The following is a 20,000-nucleotide window of genomic DNA, read 5'->3' as shown; positions in this document are numbered from 1 at the left end:
AATGATGTCATCCTAAAAAGGCCCTATCACTCCACATAGTCAAGATCGTAAATTATGTAATTCTGAAAAGGATCAACATCTGATATTCTTCACATTAAAAGACTATTCAATTAGATCTAATCCTCCATAAAACACTTAAAGGTGTATTCTCAAAATTGTGCCATTATTATTACCAAAATGTCAGAAAACGGTCCTATAACATCACGGATTATAAAAAATTTGAAATTTCATCAAATTAATTTAAACGAGAAGGCGATAGGGAATCCGACTGAAAAACCCAATACATCTCCCTCTGTGAAAGAATCGTCCTAGTTGAAAGGACATTTTCAATGGTCTGACAAATTAAAAAAAGAAGGGTTGGAGTTATGTGCTTCTAGAAAATGTCTAGGGACGAAATCAAAACTATCTTTATTCCGGATTGTTCTAATGTACTCTAACATTCTTATACTGAAAAGCCTCTTTGTTTTCCCTACAGATGTTAGATTTCACCACATCTATTACATATGTAGTACTAGCTGAAGTACCCAGCTTTGCCAGAGTTTAAAACTAAGGGCCTGATTCAGAGCCGGACGCAATTAGCGCTCGCTCGTCCCGAAAATAGGGGTGGCTATTCAAATGAACCGTTCGCTCTTTGTGGTCTGTTCACGCCTCTAGGTCTGAACGAGCGAACAAAACTTGCGGTCGTTTTTTGGAAAACTACGCCCCCAGGCCGCTCGCATCCTACGTCATGTCCGCTATTTATTAGATTAATCGAGTACATCGACCAGCATATGAACTGCTCGCTATTCTTGTGGCTGGTTTTTGCTACCACAATTTTGCAAGCAGTTCTGGCTATAAAATAACCTAGTGACGTGGTCGATGACGCTGCTGTATTAAATATGCACACCCATAAAACGCCCGTTTTGACCTGTAAGCACGCCTGCGTTCGGATCTCCACTCCCCGTTTTCAAGCACCTTCCCCTGTTACCACCCACATACGCCTCTTTCTGTCACTCAAATTTTCAGGCATTCGCTATTTTGCGAGCACATGAATTTCGACCGCACTGACTGGTTCGCGCATACGTATAACGATCCGTACGCATGCGCAGTTGGGCAAACATCGCTCAGAGCGAATGAGCGGCCGCTTTCGAGCGGCTCTGAATCAGGCCCTAAGTTATTAAGCTTTATTATGTGATGTCCAGTTCCATCCAGTGGAAGGCCCAGAACAGGTTTCCTGGGTCAAAGTTCTGCCCAGCGTACAATATTTGGAAGTCTAACCGGGACCTCAACCCCCTAGTATGGCTTCTGGGAACCAATGCTACCACTCTGTGAAGTCCAAATCCATCCATTGGAAGACTCAAAACAGGCTCCCGGGTCCAAACAGGCTTGTTGGGTCAAATTTCTGCCCGATGCCCTCTGCTGTAAGATCCTACCGGGACCCCAACCACTCCATTAAGCATCCCAGACCAATTGCCAGCCCTCTCTGAAGTTTTCATCCAAAGTCATTCAGTGGAAGACTCAGACCAGGCTCCCTGGGTCTGTCACGACCAGAGTTTCTTGGCATGGTGGTCGTCGGGTATTACCTGTGAGGTCACTATGGCGGGCGGCGTCTGGCGGTGGCGCTGGTGTTTGGCGAGGGGCGTTGGCTGTGCGTAGTTCTGTGCGGGCATGTTGTCACTTTGGGCTGGTGAGGCCTGGTGGTGCTTCCGTTCCGCTCCGGCATGGGCGCCGCCATTTTGCCTCCGGTCACGTGACCTAATCGCCCAATCCTGGTTTGTCACATGTTTTCTCTGGCCAGTCACGACACAGCACTTGGCATTTAGGGAGGTTTAGAGCCTCACTTCATTGCCAGTGCAACGTGTTTCTCAGCATAGCCGAGAGAGAGTTCCCTGTGCTCACCACCTGTTTCCTGTGATACGCTACCTGCCTGTCTGCTTGTCTACTCCAACCCCGCTGGACTACCCTGCATCCTCCATTACCTTCCCCTTGCCTGAGTAACTGAGTCTGCTGTTCACCCTGCACCTTGCCTCCACTGACACTCTGCTGGATAATCCTCCCTCAGCCTGCATTCTTCATTTCAGCCACTACATCTGATTTCTCCAGCCTGTCATCAACTGGACATTTCCCTATTAACCAGTCACTACCTGGACAGTTCCCATTGTCTGCCACTACCTGAACAGTCTCTTTTAACCTGTCACTTACTGGACATTGTTTATTGCCTCTCACTAACTAGACTTATTCCCATTACTTCACCACAGCTCCCAAGTGCACTTAGTGCTAAATCTGGACTTTTGTCATATTCATGTCTATCAAACCACTCATTAAAAGTTCCACCTTTTCATTTAAACCTGCTTCAGTGTCTGCTCCTATCACCACCCCGGGCCCGCAACAAAACCAGAACCTCACAGGGTCAAAGTTCTTCCCAGCATACACCAACAGGAGGTCCTACCGGGACCCTAACCCCCCTAAACTCTGGCTTCAGGCACTTGACACAGATTTCTTCTGTGCAGGGATAGATGCCTTGGTGTACCATTGGAACAAATGCTTAGACAAGTATGGGGACTATGAGGAAAAATAATCTGTACCAAGGCCATACTATTGATCATACGTATATGTACAAGTTGAATATATATACGCAATGAGAGGTCTTGTTACCTTATTTATTGAACCTCGTTTGTGGTGAGCACTGCCTATTCAATATAAGAACATTCTCCTGCCCCTCAACACCCATACCCACCAACCTCTCCAGCTTTGATGCTGTGATAGTCATATGCACGCCACTGCTCATGTCCCATGCCAGAATGGTGGTGCCGGCACATAAGTATTGATGATCTAAGCATGGTGACACCTACTTCCTGGTGACTACCCGTTAAGACTATGCCTTCAGCCATTATCCAGCAGCTAATACTGTGTGTGCATGGCTCTTGTTTTGCTAGGCATGTGTCTCGGTTGAGAAACCTCTGCCACTGGCAGAAAGCAAAGCAGCAGCACCCAGTAGGCACTCTGGTATGATATAGGCACACTTGGAAGTTTGGGGAGACTGTATCATGGAGCGAAGGAGATTTTCTCTTACTAATCGGTCATTTTGGCCAGTCAAAGCAGTGGGATAAGTCCTACTTCGACTATTATTATTTCATAATTAAAATTATGTTACAAATAAATAAAAATAATAAAACATGTCTAAAAACCAGCATGTGGCAACATGCCCTGACAGCCCTTAAAATCGGCCATGACAGGACTAGCTGGGAACTGTAGTATGCCACACACTGCTTAAGGAGTTTGTGGAATATGCCTAGTCCTTTCCACAATTTTCTTCTGCTAACCCCACTTGCGGATGGAATTCCAGCCCTGTGCTGACTGTCCTAGGGCTGGTTGGCAATATGGTGTGGGGGGGGGTCTCCATGTTCTGTGTCCTGCTGCTATAGTTCCACCTTGACTGGTAATGCTTAGTGCTGGTTATTCCACTTTTGGGGGGACACCACCCTCTTTGATCTCCTGATTTTGCCAATAGCAGCCTAGTCTGCAGTGCTGGTTTTACTTTGGGGAGGGGACACACACTGTATTTCTTTTATTTTCACATTCTTCATATTGTGCCAGACAAGAAAGCTTTATGAGCAGCTATGTTGCTTTTTAGAAGGATTTCTTTTTTTCGGTGACTTTTTCTGGCACATTTCTGGTGAGTTGCAAACTGGCTGGCTACTACATCTGATGATTTGTATGCTTAACATAAATCGGGACAGCGACTTGCATCCAGTCAAGATTGATTCTGGTGTCTAGGCATATATTTGCATTCTATTGCAAACTCACTGGAATCGTGACAGTTTAGCAAAATCAGAGGCTATTACACTCCTCTCCAAGTCTGTATAACCACCAGTGATCTGTAATATGAGTGACCAGTGTAATTCCTGCTGCCATTATTGAGTAAAGTTATATTAATGTTGCCAATATGAAATAGGAGTCACGGTTCCTTTTGTCTTTTTTTGTTAAACTATTGTTTTTACTATATGTACAGTAGCCACCATACAAGTAGTAATCTAAAGGCTAATTCCTCTGTCTTGACCTAACAAATATAAAGCCAGGGTTGCCGTATACAGTATCCTCTGACGCGTTTTGTCTGTACCATAGCTATTTTTCAAAGATAACTGTAGTCTTCAGTTTGACCTGCTTTAGTCCAATGAGAAAAACACCTCTTTTATTGCATCTCAAGTTATAACACTGAAAGTTCTAATTGCACAAATATACAGCCATGGCCAAAAGTTTTAAGAAAGTTTTAAGAATGATACAAGTATTGGTTTTCACAAAGTTTGTTGCTTCAGTGTTTTTAGAGCTTTTGTCAGATGTTACTATGGTATACTGAAGTCAAATTACAAGCATTTCATAAGTGTCAAAGGCTTTTATTGACAATTACATTAGGTTTATGCAGAGAGTCAATATTTGCAGTGTTGACCCTTCTTTTTGAAGACCTCTATAATTCACTGGCATGCTGTCATTCAACTTCTTGGCCACATACTGACTGATGGCTGCCCATTCTTGCCTAATCAATGCTTGGAGTTTGTCATAATGTGTGAGTGTTTGTTTGTCCACCCGCCTCTTGAGGATTGACCACAAGTTCTCAATGGGATTAAGGTCTGGGTAGTTTCCTGGCCGTGGACCCAAAATTTTGATGTTTTGTTCCCCGAGCCACTTAGTTATCACTTTTGCATTATGGCAAGGTGCTCCATCATGCTGGAAAAGGCATTGTTCGTCACCAAACTGTTCTTGGATGGTTGGGAGAAGTTGCTCTTGGAGGATGTTTTGGTACCATTCTTTATTCATGGCTGTGTTCTTAGGCAAAATTGTGAGTAATCCCACTCCCTTGGCTGAGAACCAACCCCACACATGAATGGTCTCAGGATGCTTTACTGTTGGCATGACACAGGACTGATGGTAGTGCTCACCTTTCCTTCTCCAGACAAGCGTGTTTCCAGATGCCCAAACAATCACTGCAAATATTGACTCTCTGCATAAACTTAATGTAATTGCCAATAAAGCCTTTGACACTTATGAAATGCTTGTAATTTTACTTTAGTATTCCATAGTAACATTTGACAATAAGGTCTAAAAACAATGAAGCAACAAACTTTGTGAAAACCAATACTTGTGCCATTGTCAAAACTTTTGGCCATGGCTGTAGATGCAATTAATGGCACCATGAAAATATAAAGAGCAAATTTAAAATTTTAATCAAAATAAAATGATTATTACACTCCTTTTTTTACTGCTTCACTACATGTGGTTATATATTGTTGAATAATTGCAAAACATGAATATAAATCTGAAGATGTCCGCTGATTGTAGAACTAGAAATTGGGTGTTGCATACTTTGTTGCTCTGTATTTTACAACGCTGGGTACATCTGTCTCCAGGTGACCAGTAAATTAGAAGAGATCATCTTATATACTGATAAAATGATTTGTTTCAGTCTTCTGCTGTCGGCTGTAAAGACGATGAAGAAAAAATGAGATCTGCACAGAGGAAACGTGTTCTTCCAAACTGGATGCTTCAGGGGAGTCTCCCAAGTCTTCCAATACCTGTTATTAAAGCAGGTAGGTTTATAGTTTATATAGACTGCAGAGGCTAGGCACTTAGCTTAGCCTGCCTGTCCGTACTTTTAAGAAAATAGTGCAACTGCAATTATGCTACTGCTTTTCTAAGTAATCATAATCACCACATGCTGGGTTCTATGAATAATTTATATGTACACAGCGCTTGTAAACACACATTTACATACGTTCAATTCAGCCACATGATTTCTTTGCTTTATTTTCAAGGAAATGTTAATGTTCAATTCTAAAGGAAAATAAACTGCATGATAAATGATCTGTCTTTGACATGGTCATTTTAATACTGTATATTGTTTTTTTCAATATAGTGTATTTTGAATTAGAGGAGCCCATACAGTATATTGAAAGTATATTTTCAGTAGTCGTGGTCCTGGTCAAATTTGTTCTAGCTATATATTTGGGAGGAAGCCTGTAGTGTATTAAAGATCCTCTATGTTTGCAGATTAGGCTCCCGTGCTGTGTCTGGGCTGAGATTTAAACTGCTAACCAGGCCCCCCCAAAAATGCAGGCTGAATTTATGAATGAGCATCTGTCTCACATAGTGACAGTATGTATAGCTGTAACATCAATTAATATATTAAGTGGATTTATATTTTGTATAAGAAGAGTTCATTATCGTTGTGATACTGCCTGTAAATCTGTGTAACATATCAATATCTAAGACTTATGCTGGGCATACAAGGCCAGATAAAATGGCTGACAGACCGACAGACATTTTATCTGGCAGCCTGCCAGCCGCAGATGTCGCCTGCATACACTGTGAGATTTCTCTCACAGTGTATCAGCCCTGCATACACTGCCCGATGCGGCCGACAGTTTACCGGGAAATATCGCATCGGGCGGGCATGCTGGACAATCTGGCATGCCCGACCGAGCAATATTTAACCCTCGGTCGCCCCTCCCCCCACACTACAATTATCGGGGCGATCCGCTGGTATCAGGCGGAACGCCCCGATAATTGTAGCGTGTATGGCCAGCATTAGTAATTGTATTTGTATAATATATACATGTATAATATTTATAATAATGAAAAAGTTTTTTAGAGATACAAGAAAGCTAGCTCATAATTATTAGTTATTTTTAATATTAGTATATTCTGCATATTTTCTAAGTATTTATACAGTTGATAGTAATATTAAAATATTAGCACTGCTACTTTTGTTTTATTTCTACACCTGTTAAGGTGCCTACACACATAGCGATATTTTACATGATCTGGCCGATTTCGATGCATCGGAACGACAGATCGTGTAAAATATGCCCAAATCGTGAGTCCCCACTCACGATCATGATGCGATGCGCGTCCCTGCAGGTCGCACATAGCATCTTCAGATCTGCCGTGCTGTAGGGCAGATCTGAAAATTTAAGTCACGATGCACTGGATAGTTTAGGAGGCACGATTGATTGTGTGCCAAATTGGCAGCTTTTCAGACCAAATCATACCCACGACTGTCGGGGAGCTCCCGGGGAGAATTCAGGGGGAAGTCGTACACATTGTGGGAATGTGAGCACATCGCTATGTGTGTAGGCACCTTTAATTAACGTTCAGCATCAGAACTAAAAAAATAAAAAACAAAAACAGAATTGTCATGGGAATTTCTGGAATGTGGTGAGACTATTCTGGAAGGGGGTGGGGGGATGTGTCCCTGATCTGCGCAGTGGAGCGGGATAAAATCAACATGCCTCCCACTGATGGCTCTCTCCAACTGCCACTAATGACAAATGGCCTGCAGTCCCACTATCCAGACACTCACAGGAGCTGATTCGGAGTAAGCAGAAGCAAATCGTTTTTTCAGCATATAGACCATGCTCATTGTTGCATATCTCTGTCTGATTCTCAGTTAGAAGGATCTTTGCTGGATCTTGCTTTGCGCGAAATGGGCGTTTTGCAACGAGAACTGGCTGCGATTTGTATGGAACTAGTCTGTCTTGTCAGAGTGTCATGGCCGTGTAGCTAGCTGTCATGCGCATGGAGATGGGAAGCCTCTTTCAGACTGATCTCTTGCACCTAGCAAGTGGCGATAGTAATGATGACTGTTGCGGCTGTAGACAGTTTGTAGAGCTGATTCCTGCTTGAAGCTGCACAGATTCCTCGCGTTAGCCCTACGGACACTTGCAATATCTGGCTTCCGCTGCATCACGCGAACACATCATGTAAACTGTGAGTCAGACTCTGAATCTACCCCTGAGCGAGAGAGAAAAAAAAGTAACAGAAACTTTTTGTTTTTCTAATTACTTGTAGCCAGTGCAGAGTAATTGCTTTAGAAAGTGTTCTTCACTGTTCCAAAACTCATTTGCCCATGCATTGGCCTGAATCTGGGGCACAAGTGATACATTAGCAATTCCAGACACTTCCTGAGATGGGAAATCCCATAAGAACATCTGTCTGTGTGCCGAGTCGAACGCATCTATGCATCCATACCGCTCCCAGACCTTCGCTTGTTACAGCAGCTGTCATCACTATTATAACTGTTTGCACCAGTCCCAGCATTGCTGCAGGAGGTCCGACTGAATCTGACGGATCTATGCTTACGCTCAGCGACGAATCGGGCCAATATCATTTACGTGTGTACCATACTTGCCTGTTCTCCCCAGGCTGTCCAAAAAAGCGGGCAAGTCTCCCGGCTGGCCACCTACCCCCTGATTACCTCCCCATGCGATTCACACTGAATTGCGTCATCATGGCTCCGCTCCCTGCTTCACAATGCCTTTTCAGCTTTAAATTCTTCACTGACATCATACTTGCCTACTCTCCCAGGAGTCTCCCGATTTTTCGAGTAAGCCCCCGCAGCCCCGGAGGAGTAAATCTCCTGCATCCTAGTGAAGTGGGCAGCATAGGGGAGATTTTCCAATAAATTTGCAGGTCCATATTGAGAGGGTGGGGCTTAATGATGCGAATCGTGTAATTTAGCCCCACCCCCTCCTCATGGAATCGGAGGGGATTTACTGTAAAGGGGGCGGGGCCTAATGATGGCTAAAGCCTGGCCCCGATGCTGAGAGCACCAGGTCCTCTCCGGCTGCTCATAGAAAGGACTACTTAAAAGTCGGTAAGTATGACTGACATACAGTATGCCCACAGGTAGGGGGTCGTTTATCTGGATTAGGGATGTGCAGGCTCGGATAGTTTCGAATTTTCCCGTCAAATTCGGATTTTTCCCACCATGGACAAACATCTTCGTTCAATGGACAAAAGTCCATGAAAGATGACGTTTGCCTCTTTCTGAGACCCGATTTTTGGCGGGAAAAATCAAAACTTGGCGGGAAAATTCGAACCTATCCGATCCTGCACATCCCTAATCTGGATACCACTTATATCGAAAATAATGTAGTTATAGGAATTCTGCATGATGGTCCATATGTCTGAAAATAAAACATTTTCTGGCAAACACCAAACAGTCTGTATAGTAGATCCCATAGCGATTTATCTGTCTATTGTCATTTTGAGTTGAAAAATTAGTTGTAGACGTTTCATATGTAGCAAACAACTGCAATGTAAAATATATATTACACAGGACATTCCTGCTGTTGGATTCATTTTATGACTTTATTTGTATTTTAAGCAGACAACATTTTTGTTTCTTACTAGATTTGAATAATACGGTAAGATTTCAGCTGGAGCCATCCAAGCATGTGGATATTATTTACCGGTTTAAATGTGATTTATTTCCAGTATTGTAGTTTATCCTCTAGAGTATTATATTGTTATTGCAGATGAATAATTTCTTATTAGAGAGAAATATGTCCATGCTATGCAGAGTGTCTGCTTTAAATAGCGTTCTGTGACTTATCATGGCAAAACAAATGCAGGAAGTAAATATAGGCAATAGTCTCTAGAAAACAAATATGTATTTTCCTAAAGAACTTTACTATTAGTGCAGTGTTGAAATGTATTAAGAGAGGTGCGTGGTTTTATCCAAGGTCCTGATCACCTGCTTTTTCATAACGGGAACAAGTGCGGGGTTTGATTCCAAGTGTAAAATGTATAGCACAGTAAATAGCAGCTATTACTGTGGCAGACATGGGTGAGGTTGCCGCACTTTCTGTTAAATGCTTGTGACCTTTCTGTTTTATACATAGTATACAGGATGGGGCTGATTCTGAGTCGCACAGATCTCTCTCCACAGACGCAACCAGGGAATAATTGAATACAGCGCTTGCACAGAAGTGAGATTGCGCATTTTTGATGAAACTTGGCCAGACCTTTTTGTGGAATAGGGCGTTTCAGGGTGTGCACTGAGCGGTGGCAAAGCGATGACATGGAAACACCCTGACTTGTGGGCGTGTATCAGAAGCTGTGTGTGTGCGATTCGTGCATGCTGGGAAGAGAAGCCTGTTCCTTATGTATCTCTCGCACATTGAACGGGGTTGGTGTAAGTGCCGATACTGATGATGATGATTGTGAATACCAACGTAAAATCACTGGATTTCGCTTGCACGCGCACAGTCCCCCGCATTAGTTGAATGGATACTCACATTAGCATAAAGTTATAGAACAGGCTTCCAAGACTGCCCGCAACTTCAGCCACTTTGCGTGTCAGCCCAGATATGCGCACAACTATAGCCTTTCTATGGTATATATTTACCCTGTCCTTACAAGCTGCATCGTGGTTTTGCCCCACTGCTTGGAGCACAGTGCTGCCTTACAAATTAAAGATGATAATAATTGTAGGATCAATATTGGGCATAAAGGATTACCTGCATCACAAATTAATAATCAGGAAACAGTAGAGAAGACTAATGGAGGTGTACAAGTTATATATCTCTATTCCTAACTATGGTCCAATGTGATTGGAATTGTGTGGCTGGAGGCCAGCCACACGTGGTTAATGGCTGCCATGGCACTGAAGGGGTTAAACCCTGTGCTGCGGCGCCATTTTCTAGAGGAACAATGGGTGCTAGGCGCCATATTTACACTGTATTAGCGGCGCTAGGCGCCGAGTGTTTTACATAAATGTTTTAAATATAGCATCACGATCAGGGTTTCGCGGCATGGAGGTTTGCGGTCCTTACCAGTGAGGGCGCTGTGGCACGGTCCTTCTGGCAGGTGAGTTGGCGTGTAGAGACTGGCATTGTGTGTACGCAGAGGTCTGCCAGCGTTGGGCCATCCTGACAAGGGTAAGTCTGGTCGCGTCACGGCTATCTAGGCACCACCATGTTGTCTAAGGCCATGTGACATAGTAAGCCAATCATCTGTGGGTCACCTGCTCTTTCTGTCCTCTCACATTCAGTTACTGGGTACTTAAGGGTGTTTGGAGCGCCCTGTAGTTGCCAGTGCAACGTGTTCACAGTGTCAGCTGTGAGAGAGAGTTTTCTGCGGTCCTGAACCTTAGACTAGTGCTCCAGTGCTTGGCCTAGCTCCTTGTCAGCCTCCGGCTCCCTGCATAGCCTGCACTGCTCTGCCTTGCACTCCGCTGGACATCAGCCCTGCACCTTCCACCAGACCCACTCCTGCCTGAACCTGTCTCCGCAGTTAACCAATTCCTTTCAGCCATTACACAGCATTACCGGATTCTCCTTTCAGCCATCATCACAGCATTACCGGAATCTCCTTTCAGCCATCATCACAGCATTTCCGGATTCTCATTTCAACCATCATCGCAGCATTTACAAATATCCCTCTCAGCCACTATTTAGCATACTAGGATATCCACTCTATGGGGTAAATTTACTAAAGTGAGAGTTTTTAGAAGAGAGTTTTAAAAGTGATGTTGCCCATAGCAACCAATCAGATTCTAGATATTATCTTCTAGAAGGTGCTAGTTAAATGTTAAGTAGAATCTGATTGGTTGCTGTGGGCAACATCACTTTTAAAACTCTCTTCTAAAAACTCTCACTTTAGTAAATTTACCCCTTACAGTCTATCTGGATTCACCTCATTCATCTCTGTCACTGATCTGGACATTCGTTTATTCCCACTCACTACAGTTCCCTACTGCCACATATATTAGTTTGTATTACAGGACTTTATAATATTTTATTGTTCATGTTTACCAACATTTGCATTAAAACCTTCCTTTCAGTTTAAACCTGTTCCGGTGTCTGCTCCTGTTACCTCTCCTGGTCCACAACAAACACAGTCCCTAACTTATAGATTTCTCTGCCGCCGTCTCCTCTCTCCGGCGGCCGTGGCAGTGATGGGTTAACCCCTGGTGTGCAGAGGGGCTCTCTACGGAGTGCAGAGAGCCCCTCGGCGCACCACGCTGGGGACCTGGAGTGTGACATCCGGCGCCTCAGCTCCACAGATATGCCGCTGGTCCCTCCGTGCCGGCTGCTTACTGCGGCCAGGCAGCGGAGAGCAGGACGGGATGCCGACCGCTGGGGGCTGGGAGCTCAGCTCCTGGCGCCCCAGCTACCTGGCGAGGTGCTCTGCGTCGGAGGGCCGGGGGCTGTGTCTTGCGCTACAGTCTTCGGGCCGTCTCTGGAAAAGGCAGGGCTAAGTGCTGGCTGCAGGGGACCGGGAGAGTAGCTCCCGGTGCCGCCAGTACTGGTATAGGGAAGCCCACAGAAAAGCGCCCATTTAAAATAAATATAAATGTATTTAAAATGGTATGTGCAGCACTGAGCCAGGACAGCAGGTTCTGGGCTACAGTGCTGCAAGGTGCAAAGCCTGATGTTGTGCACAGGCATGAAATGTAAATGTACTTAAAAATGTATGTTTTAAATGTATAATTTAAAGTAAAAAGTATACTTACCTGTGGCTTCTCTGGACAGCCAGGGGATCCAGGGTCCTCGGTGGGCTGCTGGATCCCCCAGCCCCTTCCAGAGAAATAAGATGTTCTCCTATGCAACCTCATGCCTGGAAATGGTATGAGGAGGTGCATAGGAAGCTGGCTAATGCAGCCAACTAACTGTTTCAGGGAGCTCCAAAAGAGCTTCCCTTCCGTTGCCAGGAAACCATGCCTGGGGACCCTGCTTGCCCAACTATGGAGCTCAGATTCAGACAGAGATGGCAGGCTTGGTCCCTTAGCAGATTCCTGGAAGCAGGTTTTAGACTGAAAAACTTTGTGCCTTCCAGACGAGTCGGAGCCGTGGGTGTGCCGAGCTCTGTGGGTGGGCTCGGACACTGAGGAGTGACCACTCCTCACTGTCCATAGTGGACAATGTTACTGTAAATGTGCATGTGGCCAGCACATGCACAGCACATGCACAGGCCAAGCACTTAAGGTGATTGGTTAGAAACCACAGGGCGGACTTACACCCAGTGTTAATGTGTATTGGAGTGGCATAAAAGAAGGCTTCGTGCCTGGTAAAATTGTACATCCTTGTATATCCTGTGTGGAGAAGAATTGCTGTAACATCTTTGTATGCTGATATTCCCCTTCAATCGGAAGGGAGGGTCTTTTTTAAGACTTTGAGGGGTTAGGTTAGTTATAGTTGAAATACTCACCTGTCGGGATCTTCACTGCCGGTCTTCCGCCATCGGGATTCGACATGCGTCCGGCGGTCCTTGATACCAATCCCTAGGGGGGATGGATAAGGAATCGGTCTGTAATGCCGGCAGTTCATTAGCTGCAGGATGAAATACCGACGCCGGAAGCCGAACGGTGTACATCCTAGCAGGGGCTGGTAAGTACCCTAACCCTCCCCTGTCCCCCTGTCCCCCAACCCTAGTGAGGATAAAATTAATTTTATTAAAGAGTCTCTGAACTTTATTCTTACCAACAACTATTTTTGGTTTAATGGACAATACTACACACAGAAAAAAGGGACCACTATGGGAAGTCGGGTAGCACCGGCTTATGCGAACCTATTTATGGCATGGTGGGAGGATCTAACTATTTGGAACAATAACCCATTTCTGCATAACATCATAACTTGGATTAGGTTTATAGATGACATATTCTTCATTTGGAAGGGGGAAGAGGAGGACCTAAAGAAATTTTGTAAAAATCTAAATAATAATGAATATAACATACACCTAACCTTTAACATTAATCAAAAGGAGGTAAACTTCTTAGACCTTGTAATTTATTTAACGGATGAAGGATTAGCTACTAGAAATTACAATTAACAGATAGCAACTCATATGTTAATATAAAAAGTCATCACCATCCTAGATGGTTGAAAAATATCCCTAGAAGCCAAATCCAAAGAATACGCAGAAATTGTACAAAAGATGAAAATTTTATAGAACAAGCGGAAACATTACGTCAGAAATTCTTAGTGAAAGGTTATGATAATAATTGTATACAAGAAGCTATTGAAGAAATAGGTGTTATCTCACAAAATGAATTCCTAGAATACAAGGATAAAAAGAGACAAAATCAAAAACCCAAAGTCGCTTTTATTTCCACATTTCACAATCAATATAGAAGGGTTGAACACATCATTAAGAAAAATTGGTATCTTTTACAACAGGATCCCATATTGAAGGAGATCATTCCAAAAAAAACAATGTTTACCTATAGAAGGGCCCCTAACATTAATAACAGATTGGTGAAAAGTGCCATAGCTGAAAAGAGAACCGACAGGATAAAAACAAAGGGGTTCCACCGGTGTGGTTCATGTGTTGTTTGCACTACGCACACCAACCAAGTTCCAAAAATAGAAACGTTTGATTCTAAATCTAATCCCAAAAAATTAAAAATACAAGAATTCATGACCTGTAATAGCAATAATTGTATTTACATGATTGAATGCACCTGCGTATTACAGGATATAGGAAAAACATCCAGAAAACTCAGTCAGGTGGGTTGAACACCTGCGCGACATCAGGAGGGGTGTAACGAACCATGCCCTGGCCAAACATTTTCATGAGAAACACCAAAGTTCAGTGAAGGATATCAAATATATTATGGGTATAAAAACGGTAGAAGGAAACTGGAGAATCAAAGGCATTGATACATTTTTAGCAAAAACAGAAATGAAATACATTTATGAAGTGAAAACCTTAGAACCGCATGGCCTGAATGCGGATTTTGAACTTAAATGGTTTTTATGCTCTTAACATCATTTTATGTAATTTTATGTAAGGTCATATATTTATTTTTCTGGTTGTATATTTATTTTTTATATTTCTGTACTGATATGGTTTTTATGATCTCCACACCTATTTTTGGCTATTTATACGGTCATATATTTATTCTTCTGATTGTACTTTCATTTTATTCACATTATGGGATTTTTATCTTATTCATTATGTATTTTTATATTGCATTTTACATTCACCATGATTATTGTAAGCCACAGTGCACTTTATATATATAAATATGCAGGATATATCCATATCTGCATTTGCATATTTAAGTACCCAAGGGATATCCATGGGTTTAACATCTCTATATGCCACAGAAAGTGATAAGCACCTATGTATTATAGGTGCTTGTCCGCTGTTTAGTAATTACTGGGCGGTTACTGGTGAGCTTACACGTAACAGCGCCGATGATGTACAAAGCCCACTAGATGCTGCGCTCCAGGAGCTAGAGCTATGTACCACGTGATGCGCTCCAGGAGCTGGAACGCATCACGTGGGGAAGATAAAATGGATACGCAGCACTTCCGGGACACGAGCGCGGTCACGTGGTGCGCTGTTAATGTCTCAGCACAATGGAGCTTGGAAACAGCTCCGTGTGAATGCAGTAAGTGCCAATTTTAAATATATTATATAACGAGGGTGGCTTCGCCCACTTGTGCTATATATATCAGGTTAGTCTAGATTTAACCGTATACCTTGATAAAGACCTCAGAGAAGGTGGAAACGCGTTGGTGGTTGTATGGTGATTACATTTGGAGTACCTAAGACTGGGAAGGTAACGCTCTATAGGGGGAGCACACTAATACCCCTATATGTTCTACAGCAGTGTTGGCTAACCTTGACACTCCAGCTGTTGTGGAACTATATATCCCAGCATGCCCTGCCACAGTTTTAGCTTGCCCTAATAGCAAAACTGTAGCAGTGCATGCTGGGTTATGTAGTTCCATAACAGCTGGAGTGTCAAGGTTAGCCAACACTGTTCTACAGTGTACCTCACTTGGAAGGTCATTTATGATACCAGTATAAAGGAGGTGCTGCCTTGGAAGGAGGAATCTAAACAAAGTTTTGAATGACGACCTGATATAACAGAAGCTACGGTGAATTATTTCAAACTTTTCTGGCTCAGTGACATTGACATAGTAGTATTTCACTTGGATTGATTAATTGGTGTAATTATATCACGCACGGATAATTGAATAAGAAAGACATTTAAAATACTGTCCACCATTCCCATTAGGAGCGCTTGGGAACAGCCTTTTTCTCTTGTCTGACATACTACGGTGGTGATTTGTGAAAACCACTTCAGTTCCCTTGCAGCCCTATTTAATGTGGATCGTTATTGTTTTATATTGATTTATCTCTCCCTTAGGGGTGCCTAACCCTAACCTCCACCCGGTGGTGCCTAACCCTAACGCCCCCTACCTGCACCCTAAACCTAACTCTCCCGGGAGGGGGTGCCTAACCCTAACCACCCCTTCCCCTAGACTAAGCCTAACCCTCCCCGGGGGTGCCTAACTCTAAATCCCCTTGGGAGTGCCTAACCCTCCCCCCCCATCCCCCCTGCTGCTAACAGCTAGAAAGCCCCGCTTACCTTCATTTGGGATGCCAGCCGTAGGGAATTTGTTGTGGGGCTAAAAATTGGCATCAGGATTTCGCTGCCTATCTTTAGTCCCGGGTCAGGCTTCCGTTGTCGGGATTCCAAAGGCCGGCATTCTAACTATGGCCCTCATTCAGAGCCGCTCGCTATTTGCGGTCGTTCGTTCTAAAACAAGGGGTGGCTATTCAAATGAACCGTTCGCTAATTGCGGTCTGTTCACGCCTCTAAGTCTGAACGAGCGAGCAAAACTTGCGGTTGTAATTTTGAAAAATACGCCCCCTTGCCGCTCGCACCATACGTCATGTCCGCTATTTATTAGATTAATCGAGTACATCGAACAGCGTATGAACTGCTCGCTATTCTTGTGGCTGGTTTTTTCAACCGCTATTTTGCAAGCAGTTCTGAGTAAAAAAAAAACCAAGTGACGTGGTCAATGACGCTGCTGTATTAATTATGCACTCCCTTAAAACGCCCGTTTTGACCTTTAAGCACGCCTGCGTTCCAATTCCACACCCCCGTTTTCAAGCACCTTCCCCTGTTACCACCCACATACGCCTCCTTCTGTCACTCAAAATAGCAGGCATTCGCTATATAGCGAACAAACGATTTTTGGCCGCACTGACTGGTTCGCGCATGCGTATTAAAATCCGTACGCATGCGCAGATGTGCGAACATCGGTCAGAACGAACGACCGGCCGCTTACGAGCGGCTCTGAATCAGGGCCTATATCCCATGGTTAATCCTAGCGTGTAGATTGCATGAGTTAATAAGGCCTACTACAGTATGGCCCAAACATTCACTCATGCATTTTATTGTGCCCCTTTCTCTACACTGTTTTAATAATTAACAAGATATATATGAATGCGAGCAATCCAGAGTTCAGATGGAAGTTAACCTTGACCCACAGTCTTTATCTGATTGCCACCCAGAGAGAACTGTGATCCAACTGTTTTTTTTATTGTTTAACGGTTGCGTGATACAAATTTCATTGTTCTGCAACATTACTCTTGATATCAAAATAACCTGTCACTTCTCCCAGTGAAAATCATAAATGTTAACTCCGTTATGTCTTCCAAATATTTATTTCGGCATAAATGTTTTTTCTTTTTAACAAAATATAGCTCACTAATGTATATTATAAATAGCCTTATTTTAGTTTCTCTCTCTCTCTCTCGTATTACACAACATAATGAACAGAACCAGCTTAATTTTACGATTTAGTAATTTGCTTAATTGTGCCGAAAATTAGTTAAACATATGCCTTCATTCATTCTGATCCATATTAGGGGATTTTGTTTGTCTCTGGTTTTCTGAATTTCTTGGATCTTCACACATGGCTACACACTCGCAATTATGTTGAATTACACCATGTTTTATAGCAAGAGTATTAGACTATCTGAATAAAAGTGACAGTGACGTTCGAGAGATAATCTGTGACACTCTAGGGCAATACAATACCCTTTTATACTAGCAGCAAAATCCTGGGGTGTGAACACACAGCAACCTGGGATTTTGCTTAGTCTGAAAGGGTCCTTAAGAAACTTATTTAATTTCAACCCGGGTACAGTAATTGCAAAGGTTGAACAGTGCAGTTAAACGGGTAACCAGGGTCATCGGAGCCGGGACCCATTTACAGCATAGGAAGACCCAGCGCTTGGATATGATCTCTTCTCCAAGCGCCAAAACTGCACCCATGTACAGTGACGTGACCAACCCAGGAATAAGCCGCCTGTCTGAAAGAGGTCTGAGCATCCGGGTTGGTCCTGCGTTCAAAATTCTGGGTGCCACCCGGCATTTTGATCTGAAAGGAGTAAAAAGTAGCAACAGGAATGTGACATGCATTAAACTCTTATGGCCACTTTCTTGCGCTAGAATTGACGTTGATTAGTCACGTGAAGCAGCTTCTCCCGTGCTAAGTTCGGGGTTGCCGGCGGCTATAGGGGGTGCGGGAGACTTGCCCTCTTTTCCAGGAGGCCAGGAGCACCGCACAATTTTCGGAAGCCTCCCGGTCATTCCGGGTGGGTAGACAAGTCTGCAGAAATCCGTATTAAATGCAGCATCATGGCTGGCCGTGCTAATCAATTTAATCGCTCCCGGGCATTTTGACTTGGAGCCAAACTCCAAAGAAGAATTGAATCGCCCCCTTAATACTGTAATCCTTTATAAGACAAATACAAATAGGATATACTGTACAAATATAATATTATTTCCTAGTCCCGCTTCAAAAATGTTACCATCTCCTATATGCTTCAAATCATTTCATGAGTTACTCATGTACAGTATTGCTATTCTGCTGCTGTTCAACTCATCTAAATAGCTTATTTTGCCTATTTTAATAAAACAATATAGAACCAACCAATAATTATTTCTATTTATTGGCCATAAATTCATTTACCTCTATTTGAAACCAGTCTACTTATATAGACATGGAAATCATCCCATAGATAGTTCACTACCCTACCTAGGCATACATTATGAGTATGCAATCGGGAAGCCGGCGGACCTAATCCTGACAGCCGGCTTTCCAACTGTCATATCCCGGCAAGGGTCTAAAGACAGGTGTCGATATGCCGACGCCTGTCATTAGACATACGCCGGAATCCCGACACCCGGCATTCCGATCGAAGGGACGCCGGGCGCGGATAGCCACGGGGGGGAGGGTTAGGTTTAGGGTTCCCAGGGGGGGACTTAGGGTTAGGTACCCCCCCGGGAGGTTAGGTTTAGGCTAGGGGAAGGGGGTGGTTAGGGTTAGGCACCCCCGGGGGACTTAGGCAGCGGGGAAGGGGGGTTTAGGTTTAGGCACCCCTAAGGGAGGGTTAGGGGGTAGAATTAGGTTAGCTAAATACTTACCTGAGGACGATCAGGATTTCCACTGCTGCCGGGATGCTGGTGTCGGGATTCCAACTGTCCGGCGGTAAATCATACCGATTCCTACATTATGTGATTATTACACACAATGTTAGAGGGCAGCAGCATTGCTTCCTACTACATAACTTAATGTTTGTTTTATTCAGCGTTGCAGACTGTCTAAAAATATGTTCTCGCACTAGATATACCAAATAATAGGTGTTTTAATTGTGTCCAGTCCTGGTATGCAAAGTCTAAACGTGTTTGTTTGTCTTAAGCTGGCCACACACATAGCGATGTGCACACGATGAGCCGATGTGTACGATTTCCCTTGAAACTCTCCCCTGCAGCTCTGCACACGATCTGCAAACGATTTGGTGTCCAGTCTTCATACGATCTCTCCTGCAGTCAGACTGTCACAGTGCATTGTGTCCTAGATTGTCAAATCTGCCCTACTGCACGGCAGATCTGACGATGCGATGTGCGACCAGCAGGGACGCGCATCGTGATCGTGAGTGGGGACTCAATATTTACTCAGGATTTGGCCATATTTTACACAATCTGTCGTTCCAATGTGTCAGAATCGGCCAGATCGGGTAAAATATCGCTATGTGTGTGGCCAGCATTACTGTGTTACTTTCTAACACGGATAATGTTTAATAAGATATATCAATTGTCCTGACTCACTGACTCCTCAACGCCCAGCCCAAACCCCTGGACCTAGAAATATGAAACTTGGGGAGTATATTCCTTCCATGACGTAGGTGCCCACTGAGAAGGGATTTTTCTAAATTCGACTCCTAAGGGGGTGAAAAGTGCTAAAATGTTTCCTCCCCCTGTGCAATGTCCTGCCTGACTCATCGTGAGTGCAGCACAGTTCAGAATTCAAATAGGGGAGCCACACCAACTGTCATCCCAACTGCTACCAAACATCACCGGCAGTGGTGTAGCTCCCCTATTTTAATATTGCACTGGTCAGCAGCCCCATATCTGGAGCTGC

The 20,000-nt window shown here is 43.8% G+C and overlaps 1 protein-coding gene across 1 annotated transcript in view; it reads left to right on the top strand.

Annotated features, from left to right (window-relative positions):
- Positions 1 to 20,000, top strand: part of APLF (aprataxin and PNKP like factor) — a 275,492-nt gene that overhangs the window by 94,420 nt on the left and 161,072 nt on the right. Inside the window, exon 5 of the mRNA XM_088477484.1 lies at positions 5,441 to 5,564. Within this exon, the coding sequence (XP_088333610.1) occupies positions 5,441 to 5,564 (124 nt within the window). The remainder of the gene's footprint in view (positions 1 to 5,440; positions 5,565 to 20,000) is intronic.

Source organism: Taudactylus pleione, unplaced genomic scaffold (assembly GCF_031769625.1).
Source record: "Taudactylus pleione unplaced genomic scaffold, aTauple2 ptg000201l, whole genome shotgun sequence".
NCBI classification, from domain to species: Eukaryota; Metazoa; Chordata; class Amphibia; order Anura; family Myobatrachidae; genus Taudactylus; species Taudactylus pleione.
The sequence above is the reverse complement of the archived record's forward strand: the minus strand, read 5'-3'. Positions and strand labels throughout refer to the sequence as shown.